The sequence below is a fragment of the Pygocentrus nattereri genome, chromosome 23 (assembly GCF_015220715.1).
Source record: "Pygocentrus nattereri isolate fPygNat1 chromosome 23, fPygNat1.pri, whole genome shotgun sequence".
In the NCBI taxonomy this organism is placed as follows: domain Eukaryota; kingdom Metazoa; phylum Chordata; class Actinopteri; order Characiformes; family Serrasalmidae; genus Pygocentrus; species Pygocentrus nattereri.
The window spans coordinates 15,125,854-15,145,054 of record NC_051233.1 but is presented as its reverse complement, the minus strand read 5'-3'; the positions used below and the strand labels follow the sequence as shown (position 1 = coordinate 15,145,054).

At 37.9% G+C, this 19,201-nt stretch overlaps 2 protein-coding genes across 8 annotated transcripts in view; one reads left to right on the top strand and one right to left on the bottom strand.

The window, feature by feature from the left end:
• traf2b (Tnf receptor-associated factor 2b) overlaps window positions 1–8,800 on the bottom strand; it is a 21,962-nt gene extending 13,162 nt beyond the window's left edge. Inside the window, exons 1-4 of one of the 4 annotated variants that reach the window (XM_017714142.2) lie at window positions 8,678–8,800; window positions 4,967–5,179; window positions 3,834–3,912; window positions 3,481–3,579 (exon numbers count right to left, since the gene is read on the bottom strand). In XM_017714142.2, coding sequence (XP_017569631.1) covers window positions 3,481–3,579; window positions 3,834–3,912; window positions 4,967–5,178 — 390 coding nt within the window. In that variant the 5' untranslated portion in view covers window position 5,179; window positions 8,678–8,800. Of the gene's footprint in view, window positions 1–3,480; window positions 3,580–3,833; window positions 3,913–4,766; window positions 4,945–4,966; window positions 8,187–8,222; window positions 8,523–8,677 lie in introns of those variants that run through there. The other 3 variants (XM_017714144.2, XM_017714141.2, XM_017714145.2) reach the window with 3 other exon arrangements.
• coq4 (coenzyme Q4 homolog (S. cerevisiae)) lies at window positions 8,642–19,201 on the top strand. Of its 4 annotated transcripts, XM_037533695.1 has the most exons (8): window positions 8,811–8,943; window positions 10,728–10,741; window positions 11,912–12,058; window positions 12,319–12,415; window positions 14,263–14,365; window positions 14,449–14,578; window positions 14,854–14,947; window positions 17,315–19,201. In XM_037533695.1, exons 3-8 carry the CDS (start codon window positions 11,962–11,964, stop codon window positions 17,496–17,498), a joined length of 705 nt encoding a protein of 234 aa, XP_037389592.1. In that variant the 5' UTR covers window positions 8,811–8,943; window positions 10,728–10,741; window positions 11,912–11,961; the 3' UTR covers window positions 17,499–19,201. The 4 variants fall into 4 exon arrangements, with proteins under 4 accessions (XP_017569638.1, XP_017569635.1, XP_037389592.1 ...); XM_017714149.2 differs by lacking the exons at window positions 8,811–8,943; window positions 10,728–10,741 and adding an exon at window positions 8,642–8,780; XM_017714146.1 differs by lacking the exon at window positions 10,728–10,741 and having other exon boundaries at window positions 8,787–8,943.

The following is a 19,201-nucleotide window of genomic DNA, read 5'->3' as shown; positions in this document are numbered from 1 at the left end:
CCACATATTCTTGCAAAGGGCTTTAGATAAGAGAGACTTCTAAATAATTATCAATTAAATAAATTATCAACATAAATTAATGTAAAAAAATAAATGTGAGTAAATTAAAATTCAGATTATGATCTCCGCATCAGCCACAATAAGGGTTTCTTTTCTGTCATCATATTGGACTCTAAAAAAATATATATATAAATTTGCATTTCTTTTGGACAATAAAATACATTAGCATGTGCAATTGGAGCTTTATGCACGCTACTGTGTTTTCCATCACTATGTAGAAGAAGCATAATGCTGCCTTTAGTGTGCACAAAGTGTAATTTATATTGCTAAGGGCTTACTATTGATTTCTCAGTGTAACACTAAAAGGCTACCACATTATGATGTATATTTCTATTTTTGTTTGCTTGTTAAATAAAATTCCTATTTCTTTAAATGTGACAAACAAAAATGTAAACATATGACATCACAAAACTAAAGCAGAAAATGAATGTGAAAAATAGTTTAGCTAATAGGGGGTACAATTAATGAGTTGTAGCCTATGAAATTATTTTTTTTTCCTTTAAATGGAAATGGATCAAGCTGTTTGACTTTCTCAAGTAGGTTTGAATCATTTACGGCATTTGGCTGACGCTCTTATCCAGAGCGACTTACAATTAGATCATTTTACACAGGAAGGCAAAGGTGGTGTTAGGAGTCTTGCCCAAGGACTCTTATTGGTATAGTGTAGGGTACTTGCCCTGCTGGGGTATTGAACCCCAGTCTACAGCGTAGAAGGCAAAGGTGTTAACCACTACACTAACCAACCACATCAAGTCAAATCAATAAACTCCCATCAAGGAATCAAGGAATCCCATCATTTATAACTGTGCTTACCATAACCTTGTTGATAGCTTTAGAACAGAGAAACCTGCTGCTTAACTGCGGTTTATCACTAGCTTTGATCACAGTGCAATGGGGAAAACACTAAAGCTTTTATCCCTGCTCAATCTCCTTTCCAAACACAGGACGATGACACATTTTAGGCATTTTCCATTTATTCAGAACATCCTTTGAATACCAAATACATTTTGAAGCATACCTTCTAATTCTAATGCAGATATATCCAAGACAACTGATTTGTGCAAATACAAAACAAATCTATAAAAATGATGGGCTGAGCTCATGATTTAATCACATTTGGAGAACAGCATAATCTTGATCTTTGAGAAGTTCTCTTGATGGGAACATTCAATATTCATAGCAATAACTCCATGAGCTTTGTTAAGAGCTGATGAACAGTGTGTCCAAAGAGTTTGTCTTCTTTTAGCTTTGTCTTCATCCCAATATGCTGTTTTATATGTGCATGTATGCACACACACACAGCTAATCATATCACCAACTAGTGAACCAATCAAATGTGCTGCATGTAAACAAGATTATGGGCTATTTCAGTACTCTCCATGGTGTGTCTGATTTCAGTCATAATACACAAGGCTGCAGGCTCAATTCTTCAGGCGTAAACACTGGTGCAAGACTAAAATTCAGCAGCACAAGTAAAAATTTTGCACCACACAGAAGTATGTTTAAAAACCTGTTTAGATATTCAAATATATTTCAATTTAAAATGTTAAGCTTTCATAGGTGCATAAGGAGGAGGGCCTGATTGAGACTGCCCCTTCATATTTAGCCAACAAGCTAAAACTAGAGCCAAGTGGAGTTAGATGGTGAAGGGGCTCGTCAATTTCTATGCAAGCTCTTAGCTCAAGCTCCTGAATGGATGATGTGCCAGCATGTTTCGTTGCGGTAAAATTTAAAAAGGAGCAATATCTTGTACTCAGCTCCTGTATTGCCTCCATCGTGATTTGTAGTTACAGGTGATGATACACTATTGAAAATATGGTTTTGTATATAATATTCAATTTCTGTTAATAGATTTCTCTAAAATCATACACACTGCACCTTTAGGCTAATCAAGTTTCACTCCGGGATCAATAATGTATTCTGATAGTAGTAAAGACATAATGCAAGTGGGAGTGTCTAACCGAAAACCATTGTGATTTACAGCTTGTGTATATATCAAAACAGGACATGAAGTATAAACTGAACAGAAAGTTTGACCTTGGTCTTTACAGTGTGTGTGAAATATCAACAAGAAGCTTCCATGGTCTTTCATTTACTATGGCCATGAATAGTAAAAAAGCTTGAATAGTTACATAAAATTATGGAGAGTGTAAAGGGTAACTTTAGATCAATTTCCTGTTTAGCTTGAATTCAGAGTATACCACTTCACATTTGGCTTGAACAATGCATATAGAAGATCCATGCATAAAACATTCATTTGCAGCCTTTAACAGCTAATCTAGACCAAATGGAAGACTAGAGGTTTAATAAGAACATATTCAGGTGCATCTAGAATGAAATGTTTTGCAAGAATTCTTTTGCAACATCACACTGCATGCAGAGCAATTAACAACGACAAAGCACCCTGAACAACATGTTCATGCAAGTTTAACCACATTTCCGCATTTCTTGCAGACTGAGTCATACACTACATGTTCAACCTAACAGCTACTTGTGGGTTCAACTTCATGAGTACTGATGAAACTGATAATCAAGATATAAATCAGTCTAAATATGTCCAAAAGGAGTAAAGTGCAGTATGGCAAGATCACATGGTAAGAATGACTCATAAGACAATCATTTCATTCTAGTTTTACTAAATTTCAAGGGTAGGAAAACTCTGCTCTGAATATTCATCATGCAATTACTCACAGTAAGGTAATCGGTTAGTCATTTCCAGCTAGATATGACCCCGCACTAAAGTACATCTGAGAGAAGCTTCTTAGAATAAAGGAGGCACTTGAGTAATCAGACTTTTCATAATAATGGCAGTAAAAGTTAATATGCCTTTGCTCTTGCCAGATCTAATCTCAACCAAAAGCTATATTTTGCTGATAGCACAGAAAAAAACATTTCCCCTCACTTCACTTTTATTTCCACGGTTCTTGTTTGACATAAACGTTTAATGTGACATGGATCCTTTTATCTTTATCTTTGAGCAAAAACAGCAAAGGGATTGGCTGAATCAAACAAATAGGTTCATCTCGATCATTTTTTTAAGGGGACTTATCTGAGGTTTTGAGAACAGAGTTTCTCACACTGATACAGCTGTTAGTTATGCTGCCTGTGCGGGTGATTTCCAGAGCTATTTCGTTTCAGGCTTGAACAGTTTGGGACTTTCCACCCTTCCCCCATAGCTCATGCTTCCGCCCATTTGGCGACGGACAGTCTGGGTGTGGGTGTTCTGGTTAAGCCAGAGAAACCTGTTAAACTACAGTCTCTGACTAAACAACAAGCTCTAACTAAACACGCTGAACATACAACTTGGCTTATATTTGCTTAAAACTACTGCCAGGAAATACCTTTTAATGACATGGAATCACTCTTACGTGAATAAACATAAAGCAAGCTGGGAGTGAGGGGACCCTTTGATCATTTTACCTCATAGTCTTTCAGTGTTCCAGTCCAACTACAGCCTTCGTTTGGGCATTTTGCAGGCAAGCTATCAATTTCTCTCCGAGCAGCATTGTCTGGAAATGCCTGAAAGAAAGAAGTTAAACACAGCTGTCATTTACTCTTCCTGTAAGTCAGCAATTCTGCAAAAGCTGTTGCTGATTAACCATGTGCATGTGCCTTTACTGGGCATTTTGTGTTTTTTCTTCCTTCTTAGTACAGACACAGTGAAAGTACATTTCTTGCCATAATGTCTGTAACTAAATAAAGGAGGAGCAGTAGAAGGAATGGAATGCTCGCTCACATTAAGAGTAAACATCATTCAGAGAAAAGCTTCCTACCTCACAAAAATTAAGCATAGAAAGATCCACTTCAAATATACCCTCAGCACGGCAGGCTTCACAGGGTATGGGGCCACAGCTGGTGGGAATAAAACAGGTGATTGTAAATTGCAAACAAATCAGGACCTTGTCCCATACATGAAAGCAAACCATGAGACACAACAGTTGGATTAGCTCAGGATTTGCAATGTAGTGAGAAGAAAGGTGGAAAAACATTTAAAGACAGCATGTAAAGCATCTACACGACACGCAAAGCAAGGCTAAACCGAAAAGTGGAACTGAATCTGCACACTCAGTTTCCAGGAGAAAATTCAAGATTAGAAAAAGTGGGAAACTGTTGACCCATTTTCTTTTAATGAGTTTAAGTCACCACCCATTTCTTAGCATCTCCTTTGGGTATATTTTTGCCTCGTTGGTGAAACTGCGTCATAGGACTTTTCCCCAAATGTTTCAACAAATTAATCAGTGAATGTATATAAGCATGAGTAAAGAAATAAATATATATAATCCATTCTGCTCAGTTCCGCTCCTTCTACTCCTTATTAAAGTCATCCACATTATGTCCAAAACCCACTAGAGCTGTTACAGTTTAACTAAACCACAGATTTCAATCCATTTCTCCTGAACTTGTAGTGGGTCGGGATCTTGCATATATCGTAAATATTGTTGTTGTCATAAGAAAACCTATTAACTCCCATTATTTGTTTTGGATGTTACTGTATTTTTTTACACCACTTAATGTCAGCCGCCCTTTACATTGTATAAATTTAATGACAGATGGACCAAAATGGTTAAAAATTACTTTCAAGAATTTTAAGAATGTTGTTAACCTTCTTACCGCTTTGAAGATACAAGGTTTTCTTACAACAGCAACAATTTGAATGTTGACATCACTAACTTAAAATAACATTACTTCATGGTTGCAGAGCTCACCAAAGAAAGAGCATATGGTGATGACATCCTCTGCCACAAATGTTGGATAAAGGCAGTAAATGACGGAGGAGGAGGAGGAGGAGGATGGGACTGGGTGGGTCTGAGCAAGAAGAAGGAGAACTGGGTGGATCTGAGCAAGCCTGTCTGGGAAGAAAGGTGGCAAGCTCTGGAAGGCATGGGGCCAGGAGAGCCTTGGGTACCTGGTGAGCTGCTTAAAACAGGATACACAGAAGCGATGTCCACACTGGGCTTGAAAGGGCTTCCTAAGAACCTCCTTGCACTGCTGGCACTGGTATTTCGGTTCCATAGACACGGACAGTACCTGCCGTGGTATACCCAGCAATATGGAGTCCACAGAGGAGGTCAAAGATAGACGTGCCATTCCCTTCCATTTACCCGTAATGCTGCTCATCCTTTGAGACAAGAAAGCAAAAACAAAGGAATTCTCATTAGACATACAAAATACTGAACTTTATGACACACAATCCTAAATAAACTTTTGCTATGATTCAATTCGTATTCAAACTGAATAAGTCCATCTCTTAAGATACTGGTAAATAGGAATATGTGCCCGAGTTTTGTCCAGCAGGTGGCACTCAATTAGTGACAAAGGGCACATCCCAAAATGTTTTTCTTGCCTTCTTTACTTGATTTCTTTCCCAATCATCTAGTGAAAATTTGTGAGCACAACAAAGAAACAGAAAGCAATAGAGGATAGGTAAGGTTGCACTCACATGACTAATGGAAAAACCTCATCATCTCTCACCTAAACGCTAAAGCCTTCTGAGAAGAGATGCAAATCAAACCATAAAACCTATGCTATGCCCTTTTGGTAGTGTTTTACATATTAGAAGAGAATTTGTTCCATGTATGGAAACTAGGCGGCGATTTGCACATGGGAAATTGGGTGCAACTCAAAAGATGTAATTATCTTAATTAAAGCCTACACTAAAGTATCTTCGATAAGACTAACTGATCTCCTTGACTACTGGACCTGTTGTAGCACATTAGCAAAGTTGTAAGAAAACAATGAAATAAACAGTAATGAATCAGTTTCTTTTGGAAAGCTCTGATGGCATGTCAACAGTCAACGTCTGTTGCTTAATGACTGCCTGGTGTTGAGACACAAGAGAGTTTTAAGCAGGGGCGAGGTTTGACTGGTCGGTTGCATCCAGCCAGTCCCAACAGCCGAACAGTATAAATCCTGCCTGGTTTCTTTACAGACGTCCATTCAAAACTACCCTTTTTTTGATAAAATATACCCCCCCCCCCCTTTAAGCAGAACTTTAAGCATTCAAAAAGGTAGGATTTTTAAATTATTGTGCACATGACCACCCTCTTCAATCAGCCAATCAGCATTGTTAACGTCAACACGCTGTTTTTATAACATCACTGACACAACAAGCTTCCTTAAAGCAAACAGTGTGGTCCAGAGTGCATACTACCAGGAGTATGTGCACCACTGAGCCAATCCCTATGCAATTTATAGACGCTAATGGTAATGCTGCTCCAGGTCCAATAATACATTCCTGATTTAGGGGACAGCATTTTTGGGGCTACAATATCAACATTGCTGTTTGTTGGCTGTGTGACAAAATTAACTTTTATTTCAACACTTTGAATGAATTAATAAATTTAGTTGCCATAAAGGACAACTGCTTTCCCACTACACTACTCCTACAGTAAGGCAGCCAATTGTACAGATGAAATCACATGTAATATTTTCTCGGTTAGCTAGCTATCAAGCATAAAAAGCCATGGTTGCATTTGCAAGCGCTTTGCAAGTCATGTTTTTGCTATGCAGGAAATTTTCCCATTTCCTTAATCTGCTTGCTCTTTTAGGAGAATCTACTTGCAATGGCATGTCCCAAAAGCAAATCTCAATGTATTATGTAGAGAAGTGATTATCTTGGTACACACATTTTCATTCATTCTCTCAGTATCTACACTTCCAGTAACTCTTACAGCATTAGTGACATGGGGAAATGTTAAAGAAGAAAACTCTTTAGTTCCGAAAGAGGAACAGATGACCACATATACAGATTTGAAAGGGATGTGTCATGAATGTCTGGCAACTTTATGGTTCAGCATGAGGAAGCAAAATGAATGAAATATATGAATTAATCATATGTAAAATCATGCACAATGGATGTGTCCTTTCAAAATCAATACATTCTTATTCAGTAACTCCAGTAACAGCAGAATGCACCACCTCTTTTACCCAAAAACACCACAGTATTACTACAAGATTTTCATAGTGCTAGAGCCATGTCTATAATCTATAAAGATAAAGACCTTCTCTAATATTTCTGTAGTACTGCCTCATTATCTAGAATACATGTGTAGTAATCTGTAATAATTGTCTGAATTTACTAGAACTTTACTAAGAATACCGTAGAAAATCTGGCTATATAGTCAATATATTACTATAGAACTTAAAGTAACACACTTAATAAATTGCTCAATAAACTGTATACACAGTAAGCTCTTACTTGATTCAAAACATGTTATACTTTTAAATGAATTTCACTCAAAATATAACAGACACAGGACTTTACACAGCACATTTCATGAAGAAGCTGTGACAAAAGCATTTGTGATTCTGCAAAAATACACGTTTCACAGCATATCACTGCAATACGAATAACCACACTGTCTAAATTGTTGGACATTATCAGATCATCTGCAGAAATAAATGTGGATTAGGGTTTAAAATCTCTGACTGAAGAAAAATCCTTCAATTCAAAATGCTTGGTTTTGTCATATAAGCTGTATTTGTATAATATACATTGCAAATATACCATGTAATACTGCTGTGCAAGACAGCTTTTTGTTGCGCTGTATTTTGTATATTTACCATATAGTACTGTTGCTAAGTAACCGTTGTTGTGTTTTACTTTGTTTATATGCCTTATATTGCTGTCAAGCAACGGCTGTTTTCTCGAAACCACAGTTATATATGAACATCTAACCTAAAGTTTCTATAGTTCACAAGTTCCAATAAGACTGTTTTAGCACGTCTTTGCTAAATTACTAATCAATGCACAAACTGTTCATCATACACCGATATATACACTGATGTATATATACACAACGTAATTAGCTAATAATTGTTATTTTACAGTATTTCATGCATTTATTTGGGTAGTTATTTCACAGTTAGTTAGTTACCTACTTTTACGTGTTATAAAAAGGAAGGCAACTATTTATGAAGGACATATAGCTTAGGTTACACGTCTTACAGTACGTTATAGCCTTTTAAGCCTAAACGGTTACATGACGTGCTCAAATAGGAACAAGCATGTAGGTTACGTATTTAGCTATCTAGTAAGCTAGCTAAACAACAAGTATTCTTATCATTAGCTTTAGCTAGCTAGCTTACTGAAGGACACAACGTTAATAGACAAACCTATAACACGGAGCTAAAACTGTAACGTCAGGAGTGCATGTAAATACCTGAGTTAGTACCGGTGTGAAACAAAATAACTACAAACAGCAACATCGGTGAGAATAATCGAGGCTAGGTGCTCTCTCCTCAGTATGTTTGCTTCCTTCTTTGCTAACCTAACCTAGCCAGTCTAAAGTCAACACACTAGCGAAAACATTTAACTTCAGTAACTAGAAAAACGTTTCAACGAGCCTATAAAATGATGTGGGTAATGAAGGACCAAACGTCATAATATTTAAAAGAGTATCCGAATTTTGGTTAAGCTTTAGGTTAAATGAATCTGTCAGAACAGAAAGTCTTAACACCAAACTAACAGCCTCCCAGGGATATATTATCGCTACACGAGGCCGGCCTGTTCCACACAACTCCAACCAAGAACCCAATAGAGAAACCGCCCGACGGATGTAAACGCCGTGTCTGGGAAGTAACTGCTGACAGAGACCATATCGACTGCCTCACTTACCAAATTCTTCCTGCAAGTGCAGCGCGACTGCCTTTATAGTTAGGCAACACAACGTTGACTGTCTTTATAACGACAGCAGCTCTACGATTGGCGGCATATCAAGGTGACGTGACGTAAACTAGCTAGCCAGCCTCAGCAATGCTACAGCCACAGCCCGAGAAGCTTCAGGCTCTTCAAGATAAAGCGAAACTACAACTAAAGGATGGCTGCGTTTAAATTACCACGATATACTTACAATGTCGCGTCTCTCTCCGTTAACGGCAAATGTATGTTGTGTGTGCCAACTAAATATAACTTTCTAAATATCTGTCTTAGCTTAGCTTAGCTAGCTTAAGCTGCCTGTCTCGTGTGGAGTATTTCCTTAGTTTGCTGGCAAACTTTAAAGGTGAATTCCGCCGACTTGTCTCAATGTGTAAACTGTTTGATTTGAAATGCAGTTCTGTAGGTTAACTTAGACATTGCAGAGAGACGTCCTGCCTCTGATTTTTATTGGTGGTGATAGGAAGAAGGGGCCGAGACGTCTATAGCGCAAACATAGCCGTTTTATTTACTGTCCAGTTTGACTAGTGGACTTACACATGTCAACGGTGTGTTTATACACTGCTCAAAAAATAAAGGGAACACTTAAACAACACAATATAACTCCAAGTAAATCAAACTTCTCGTGGTAGCATGAGACGGACTCTACAACCCACACAAGTGGCTCAGGTAGTGCAGCTCATCCAGGATGGCACATCAATGCGAGCTGTGGCAAGAAGGTTTGCTGTGTCTGTCAGCGTAGTGTCCATAGGCTGCCTGCAACATCCTTCAGCATGACCGGTTTGGCAGTAATGGTGTGGGGTGGCATTTCTTTGGAGGGACGCGCAGCACTCCATGTGCTCGCCAGAGGTAGCCTGACTGCCATTGGGTACCGAGATGAGATCCTCAGACCCCTTGTGAGACCATATGCTGGTACAATTGGCCCTGGGTTCCTCCTAATGCAGGACAGTGCTAGACCTCATGTGGCTGGAGTGTGTCAGCAGTTCCTGCAAGATGAAGGCATTGAAGCTATGGACTGGCCCGTCCGTTCCCCAGACCTGAATCCGATTGAGCACATCTGGGACATCATGTCTCACTCCATCCACCAACATCACGTTGCACCACAGACTGTCCAGGAGTTGGCGGATGCTTTAGTCCAGGTCTGGGCGGAGATCCCTCAGGAGACCATCCGCCACCTCATCAGGAGCATGCCCAGGCATTGTAGGGATGTTATACAGGCATGTGGAGGTTTGACTTGTTTTAAGGACATTGCATCAAAACCTGTAGTGTGTTTTTCCACTTTAATTTTGTGTGTGACTCCAAATCCAGGCCTCCATTCGTTAATTAATTTGATTTCCACTGATGATTTTTCTGTGATTTTGTTGTCAGCACATTCAACTTTGTACAGAACAAAGTATTCAATGAGAATATTTCATTCATTCAGATGTAGGATGTGTTATTTGAGTGTTCCCTTTATTTATTTTTTGAGCAGTGTATGTAATGTTGTAATGGTACAGCAATAATCCTGTCCGTACTATTTTACTGCGAACGCCCTGCATTGGCCTGTAATGCCAATTTTAAAATGAAAGCAACATCTCAGACATCAGGCAGCATATTCTTAACCACATCATGCAATAACTTTTTGGTCATGAAGTAATTCAGAAGTCTGATTATCAGCACAGTGATTGTGTATTTTTTTTTTTTTTTTTTCCTAGAAAGAAGCATTTCACATCAGACCACTCTGAATGACTTTGTTTACATCTTAACCAATTAATTATGCACACATTTGGACAAATCAGTGGAATTCTGTTAACCCTCGCTCTTAGAAAGAGGGTTGTTTAGTAAAGGGAATGGTTCTATTTAGAGTTATATGCATGGTGAAATGGATCAGACTGATGCAGAATGTATTGTATATGGTTCTACATGGAATATTTTTGAAAATGGTTCTATATAGCATCAAAAAGGGTGGTTCTTTTGCTACAAGCTTGACCATAACAACAGAATAACACTTTTTGGCGCTTTTTTATGTGAGGAATTTTTTATAAGGTAAGCAAAACTTTAAAAGTTACTGAAATAATTCCAAAACTAAATAATATAGTTTTTATTTATTTACAAAGCTGTATTTTTTTTAATGTTCAGTTTAATTTCTTGGTGTCATGTGGCTTCACTGGTTTGGAAAGTGTGCGAAAGATGGGCATATATCTTGAAAATTAGATTGCTGAGGTTAAGGAATGGGTGTAATCGCTAATTTTCTTCAGTTCTTAGACTAAGTAATACCAAAGTGTTTTTTCAGATTTTTTGATATTTTTAAACGTTTTCTGATGTATTAAAGATTAATTTTTTGTGTTTTCTACAATGAAACACAATAAATGTGGACATTAAAATATCATATTTCAGTTGACAGTTGGGCAATAAAGCAAAATATAATATCACAATACCTTTTCACAATACATGATACATATGATATTTTGATACAGTGTACAAGTAATGTCATGTTTAAAGAGAATCGCCAAACAGGACTAATTTTACTCTTCATTTAATGCAACATGCAGTTGGGAAGTATTGATTTATGAATGATATTCACGATAAGCTCAGAAACACTATCATAATATCAAAGCTGATCACGATAACAACAAAAATATGGTCATATTGCCCAACTGTAGTTCAGATTCTTTTCATTACTGTTTACTAAACTGGCACGTAAACTGACTTTTAGAATGAAATAGTGGAGTGAAATAATTATGCCCTACTGCAGTTTTTTCCATTCATACAAGACCACACTGTCATCACCTTAAATGAGAAGAGATAAAAACCCTAAAATGTCTTCACTAGTAAATGGTTTTGAGGTTTTGGCTCAAATAACACACAAATACAGGTTGTCACTACTGCATATTTGTTTCAGGTTGTCCCTACTGCATATTTTCTCACTTTTCACTTTTGGTGCACTGAAACAAAATGTTCAGTATCTGTATTTTCTCATGCGGATCATTTCTCAAAAAGAGATGTCAGCATCAGGAGCATAAATATTTCAGTATCAGTCTGCACACCTCTACCAAGGTTAGTTAGATTTGAGTCATGGGCATATCTACTTTTTCTGACAAAACTCAATAATATAGCCAACTAGCTAGCTAGCCAACTAGTTAGTATGTGGTAACAATGTATGAATGAACCAAATGCATTAAACTAAGGCATTCCTTGAACATCTCTTTGCTGCAGTTTTGGCCAGGCAGCAGCACACCATCTGGAGTTCAGACCACCACTATGGCATGTTATATCCAGGCCACATCCAAACCAGCCCTCTTCAAAAAGCTCTGCTGGCTGTGGGATCTGGAGTAGCTGCTCTGCAGAATCCCTACAGACACGGTGAGGCTTGTATTGCAAATACTAGATTCTTGGATTTAATTGCTGACTGAAATTATCAAAAATTGATTGCCTTTTTACTTGCAATTAAAACTTACTGAAAAAATACTGAAAGGAAATGGAAAAAAGAAGATGCGTATTTATTTTCTGGAAGCATCAACAACAATAATGCACAAGTCCGTTATTGTGAATGGTGAGAGTATCATTGCAATATCATTTCAGTGTCATTGCAAATAAAGAACATATTGTTTTCCTTCCCGCAGATATGGTGGCAGTGCTTGGGGAGACAACCGGGCACATGGCCCTGATCAAATTAAGGAACAGGATGAGGAATGACCCTGAAGGTTACACCATTCTCACGTATGAAAACCTTTGTTTGTAAGGTTGCAGGTTCCTCATATAACCCAGTTACAATGACCTATATGTAGAGCTGATAACAATGTATTACCCAGAGACCCCATGCAATGCTAGACGATATTAATAAAATCATTGTAGTATATATCATGACATACAATATTTAAGATAGCAATAGTAAAGTTTGTGAATTCATGTTTCTGAGTACTGATACTCCTTTACACCAAAGGACACCAAATGTTACCAAACAAGAAATTGTGTTCTTTTTGAAAGTGTATTTTAAAGTGTTCTTTTCAAACAATCTAACATACAAAACAAAATGACATACAGTACCTTGCCAATGTGTTCAACCCCCTTCATTTGAATTACAAATGATACAGATTGTTCCATTTTTTATTGCAAACCAATATGCTCTTCAAGTATATTTTCAAAGTCCAAGTGCATTATTTGTCAGCAGATCTTGAAAAAAAAAAAAAAATCTAAAAATGCTCCTCACCCCTCATTCAACCCCTTCGGACTAGTACTTGGTAGATCCACCTTTTGCTGCAATAATAGATAAATCTGTTTTTTGCACATTTGCTCCAGATTGTTCAGGTTTGTTGGGTATCACTTGTGGACTGCAGTTTTCAAATAGGGCCACAGATTCTCAATTGGATTTAGATCTGGGCTGTGACTTGGCCATTGTAGAACATGCACCCTTTTGGTGCTGTTGGCCTTGTGCTTGGGGTCACTACCCTGCTGAAAGGTGAAGTTTCTCACAAGTCTTACATTTTTAGCAGACTGAAGTAGATTGTCTTACAGTATTTCCCTGTATTTGGAACAATCCAGTCATCCTTCAAATTTAACAAGATTCCCTGTCCCATCTGAGGAAGAGCAGCTCTGCAACATAATTACTGTTGGGATGGTGTTTGCTGAATTATGGGCAGTGGTAGGTTGTGCCACATATAGCATTTTGAATTTTGGCCAAAAAGGTCCTTGTTTTGTCTAATCTGACCACAAAACTTTATCCACTCTAATTATTTCTGGCAAACTCTGACAAAATTTGATTTGTTTTTTTCTTCAGTGGTGTTTTTTCTAGTCACCCTCCCATACAGGCCAGTTGTGTACAGAGCTCTTGATATTGATACCATTGACCTTCACTCCTCCACTTCATTCACAAGTTCCCTTCTTGAGTTTGAGGGACAGGCTTGTTTAGGCAGTGCCTAGGTGGTATGATGCAGGTTCCATTTTCTCACAATTGATCCAGCTGCGCTCACTGGAAAATCCAAACACCCAGATAATATTTTGTAGCCTTGTCCTATCTTGTGTATGTCTCTACCTTTATTTAATTAGAGCAGTCTGTTCAGTGGTACTTGAATTAAGGGGGTGTTTCATCCAGAAAAATTGAACATTTTTATTGATTCACAAGAATTGTAAGCCAGTTGTGTCTTTACTAGGATGATATTTTTCATCTGTTTGAATGTCCACAGAATGGGGTTCAATACTTATGCAAACAGCTAATTTTAGTTAGCAAGTTTTGTCACAAAATATTTTAATTTGAACATAAACCAGTACCACAGTACTTTTATCACTTTTAAATATCACTTTTTAAATAAAGTATGACAGCACAAAATATCAAAGTGTCATCTTGAAGTACAGATGTACAGAAATAGATACTTTTGCAAGGCACTGTATATTTCACATAACTAAGGTCCTGAGCAACATGCATAAAGTACAATATAAAAAGTAAAAAATTAACTAGATCACAATACCCTGATATATATTCATGGTGATATGTTCCTCAGCACTAATTTGAGCGTGCTCGTCTTTGTCATTGTAAAAAAATGTCTTCAAAACTTTCAAAATGTTTTCAGAGAACGTCCAAGGATCCGCCTGTCTACGCTGGACATTTCTAGTATGTCCACCCTTCCTGATGGTTCTCTAGGAAGAGAATATCTCAGATTCCTGGATGAGAATGTAAGTGTAAGAGCACAATTTAATTGATGCATTTTTTATCTGAAACATCTTAGCATCTTAGTGTTGTCTTTGTTCCTTTTCAGAAAGTCACGCCTGACACACGTGCTGATGTGAAATTTGTTGATGATGAAGAACTAGCATATGTGATGCAGCGATACAGAGAAGTGCATGATCTACTGCATACATTGCTAGGCATGCCAACCAATATGCTTGGTAAGTTTTACCAGCGTGATCTTTTAAGGGCGGTGTTACAAAGTCAGTCATATATAGTTGGTTCATTAGAGTTCAGTTTGTGTAGTTTTTATAAGGAAAATATCAAAAGACAATTAAGCACCACTCTTTGTGATTTGTTGCCCATGTTACCACAGTGTCAGATATTGTACAGCACAAATGATTAAGCACACTGTGTATGTGTAGTAGATATTACTTTGTGTATTAATTTGAGCGTTGAAGGAGAGTAATGGGAATATTTTTGCTGTATGTTATAGGTGAAGTTGCAGTCAAGTGGTTTGAGGCTGCTCAGACAGGTCTTCCCATGTGCATTCTGGGAGCAGCCCTGGGTCCACTTCGTCTATCCATCAGGTGAGGCCTTTGTATCCCTTGGGTTTTCATTGCACTGGATAAGAAAAGTACACATACTGTATGTATAACTCCTGTTCTAAAATCTGATTGGCCATGTACAAAGCCCTCAGTGCACACATATGAACACACACATTGATTAAATTCTGTATTAATGTACTGAGTGAAAACCATTAACCATTAGCTTATCATAGGAAAATGTTTTCTTTTGTTGCTTGGCAAACATAGCTTACTGCTAACAAACGACACATGTTATGAATAAATGTACACCTGCTCAGTCATGTAGTTATCCACTCAAACAATTACAATCACATGCAAAATCTGGGCACCCTTTGTGAATTTACATATTTTGTTGATTTTCTAAGTGAACTGTTTACTGTTTATTTACTAAATTTCACATATTGATAATAAAATAAAATCTAAAGTGTATCTTGGGCAAAAATTATGGCACATTTTACATTTTATGTTTTTTTTTTTGCCCAAAATGTTAAACTCAGCAAAGTGTGTTCCATGTAGAGGATGTGTTAACTTTTTTTCACTCAGAAAATCAACAAAACATGTAATCTGACTGGGGACGTTAAAACTTTAGCACACAGTGGTGTGGTGCAGCGCTACAATGTATAAAATCTTGCAGATATGGATCAAGATAATATATTTTCTAATGGCGCTGTTTTGTAAATTCAATAACTCACTTTAGGCCATGTTACAGTGATTTTATCACAGTTAACAGAGTTCAGGCACAACACAAAGTGGAATAAAATCACTAGCAAATAAGCTCATGGCTTATTGCTTTGACAATGCTACATGAAGTATCTCAGTGAATAATAAAATCAATCCAGTTTGAACAAAATAAAAAAGATGGCTTTGTATCCGCTATGAGAATGTTGAACCAGTTACAGTATGATTAAGCCAATGAAGAAGCATTAACTAAAACTTACTGACTGTAGTTTAAGGAACTCTGTGTATTGTGTTTTCTACTGTGTCTTTTTTATATTTTGTTGAAAAAGAATGTGACTAAATCTGACCAAGTAGTGACCATTGTTTCTCACTGGAGGATTCCATCATTACAAAAGAGTTCCACATGTATTAACAGTACTTCCTCTGGATTTTTTTAGTAAATATCTAATGCATTATGGTACCTCATTGCTGACACTGAATTCTTCTGCAGTTCTTATTCGTTTTTACCATCATCTTTTGTCTGAACTGTTCCAAAATCTCTACCGTCATATTGACTATTCACAAAGAATGCCCTGTATTTAATATTTTCTGGATATTTTTCATTGATTTTATTATATATCACCTTATGACTCTTCACTCATTCATGAAAAAATACCCACTGTGACCCCCCATCAGAAGATCACAACTTCAATCCCCTAGACATCTGTGGCCAGGAGAGCATAATTGACCTTGCTTTCTCTGGCTGGATAGGATGGTCCTCCCTCTCCCGCTATCACTTATGTTGTGTTCGCAACATCTTTAAAAGATGCAGAGGCTGGTATCACATATCTGAGAAAAGGCTCATGCTAGCCTTCACCCTCCAAGTGCTGGTAGTATCATGTGACTGGGGAAGACCTAGCTAGCAGATAGAAGTGAATACAACTAAAATTGGTGAGAAAATGGGAGAAAATTTTTAAACAAAAACAAAAAAGAAATACTCACTGGACATTTTAAAGTCCACCTGCATTAAGATTGACTATAAAGTTGTACAGTCAGTGTCCCATCTGTTGCTATGTGCGATATTTCAGCCCCCCATTACCCCATTTACCACTATTACCACTGGTGCCCAGATTATTTAGGTGGTTGGTTCTCTGCACAGCAGTGCACAGCAGTGACACTGACATGGTAAGTGTTATGCCAGTACAAGTTTATCAGGCACAGTGGTATTGCTTAAGTTTATTAAACATGTCAATGGCCAGGGATTCTGTCAGCAGATTTAAGAAGATTCTAAAGAAGGGTACTGCCAGCCTGAGAGAGCTTCATATGGCCTGTCACAATATTGACAATTTATCCTTTATCCGCCCATAATTTTTTTCTATTTTTCTGCAGCTAAATTTGCATTGCCTGCCGTACATTGTGGCTGGGTTTCTCACTTAAGCTATATAAAATTATAATTACTATTGTATGTAGTAGAGGTGGTTTGTGGTAGTTGAGTAAAATGTAGTTAGAACTTTTTCCATACTTTAGTCCTCAATGTTAGGTCAAACATTATGAAGGTAAAAGTGGGACACTTTTGATAATGACTAGTTTGCTAGTGGCCCCCAGGTAAATAAGTATTAGACCCTGTTCTAAACTAAGTTACCTCCAGCTTGAATTAGTGTTCTGTTGTGCTTATAATGGGTGAATTCAGCTGCGTGTATTTGTGTTTTTCAGTCGTCTCCAAAAGCTCATGGGGTCTCTTGGGCCATGGGCTTTGCGCAGTGGCAGCCGTGCGCGTTGTGTACTGAGTGTTTTCTATGAGCGACGCTGGGAGCAGAACCTGGAAGAACTCAGAGAGGAGCTCAACATAGAGCCACCACCCATCAAGCTGTCTGCGAAGAGCAAGAAAGGGTCCTAGCACACTTTTTTCCATTTAAGCTAATAATGCTTTTCCACTGGACAGTGTGGTACAGCATGGTTTGGTTACAAATCTGTTCTATCACGTGTTGTTGCGATTTCCATTGTCATGTGACCCATACCGTGCAGCAGAGTGCATGTACAAATCCAAACCCAGATCGATCCATACCCTGGCCAGATGGTTTTCCATCTCACGACAGCACTTCAGGTGCTGACAGTGCTTCAGGTTCTGATTTAACTATCTAACTTGATTGACACCATGAGATGACTGCATTTAACCGATCAGTAGTCTGTGTCATTTCTAGCCTCAACAGTGCATTCCAGCTTGGAACCCCATTACCCCAGTGAGAAGGGACACTTGTCAGTGGAAGTAATGTGAAAATGCTTGATCATATGTACTGTCCTGTACGACCCTGGTGAGAAAACACACACACATTTTCTAAGCTGCTTATCTTTCCGGGTTGTAGGGGGAGCTAGATCCTATCTCGGCAGTCATTGGGTGGAAGGCAGGATACAGCTTGGATAGGTCTGGTGGGAAAACAACATGGTGAATTTGGTTATCCTTCTTGCCAAGCTACCAAGACTACAAAACTGGCACATATGGGTGTAGTGAAAATTGGCAAGACCATTGATTGGTCAAATACGATCATTACAGAATCAGCAGAACTCCTAAGAGGAGATTTTGGAGGTACCATTATGCAGTTGGAAAAAGACATTGGCTGGATGCTTAAGGGTACAAATAGTTGTGTGTTCGGATTGGTAACCGAACCATGCCTTGCTGCACTGTCCTGAAGAAAGGTTCTACAATTAAGATGTTTTTTTTTATTATTATTTATTTATTAACTATTAATACTAATAAGTATGTGGCCAGATGTCACAGTGTCTATAGGTCATCACAGAACACCTGGTTTTATGAGCTGACTTCAGTTAATTATGGGGTATCAGTTATTAGTCATTGGCAAAACCATCAGTGAGCCATACCATTCCTCTTACTGAACAAAGCAGCTGACTGAGTAGCTGGACTCATATGACACATAGTTGACATAAATAAGAATGTGTCATCCCCCCTCAGCAAACTGGACAGGGGTTTGAATATTCTAGAATGGAATACAGACACAGTGCAGTCACTGACTATTAGGCAAGCTGCCACAAGTCTAGAGGATTTTGCTTTCATTGGATTAATTTCCTCCTCTATATTTCAAGCCTTTAAGAAACACTGTATCAGCCCTAAATGATTAGTAAGTGTCAGATGCTGGTTCCAGCTTTCTGGTTTATGTTTATGGAATGATGATCAATGAAATGTTGGTCTTCTTTGCTTAACCTGATCTTGAGTCATACGGTCACAAGATCTCACATGATCAGCTGTAGTGTTCAGTCTGAATCCATGCAACGTGTGGTCACAGAACCAAATCAAAACACAAAGCACAAGACCAGGGAGAAGCCACAGTATCTGCTACACTGACAATGACCAAAAACTAGATGAGAATTAATTTAGCACTAGTTCTCCAGGCTTGACAAGTAATTGGTAAACATCATGGTTTAAATGAAAAGGTGTTCATAGTCATTGTTATCCATTTTAAAAGAATGTGACCGTTTTTAAACAGTTATCTATGTAAAAATAGTACTGTCTGGACAGTTAACATTCTAAAATGTGTGGGGTTCTTTCAACAATAAACATGAAAAAGGAATTCACATAAAAGCTAA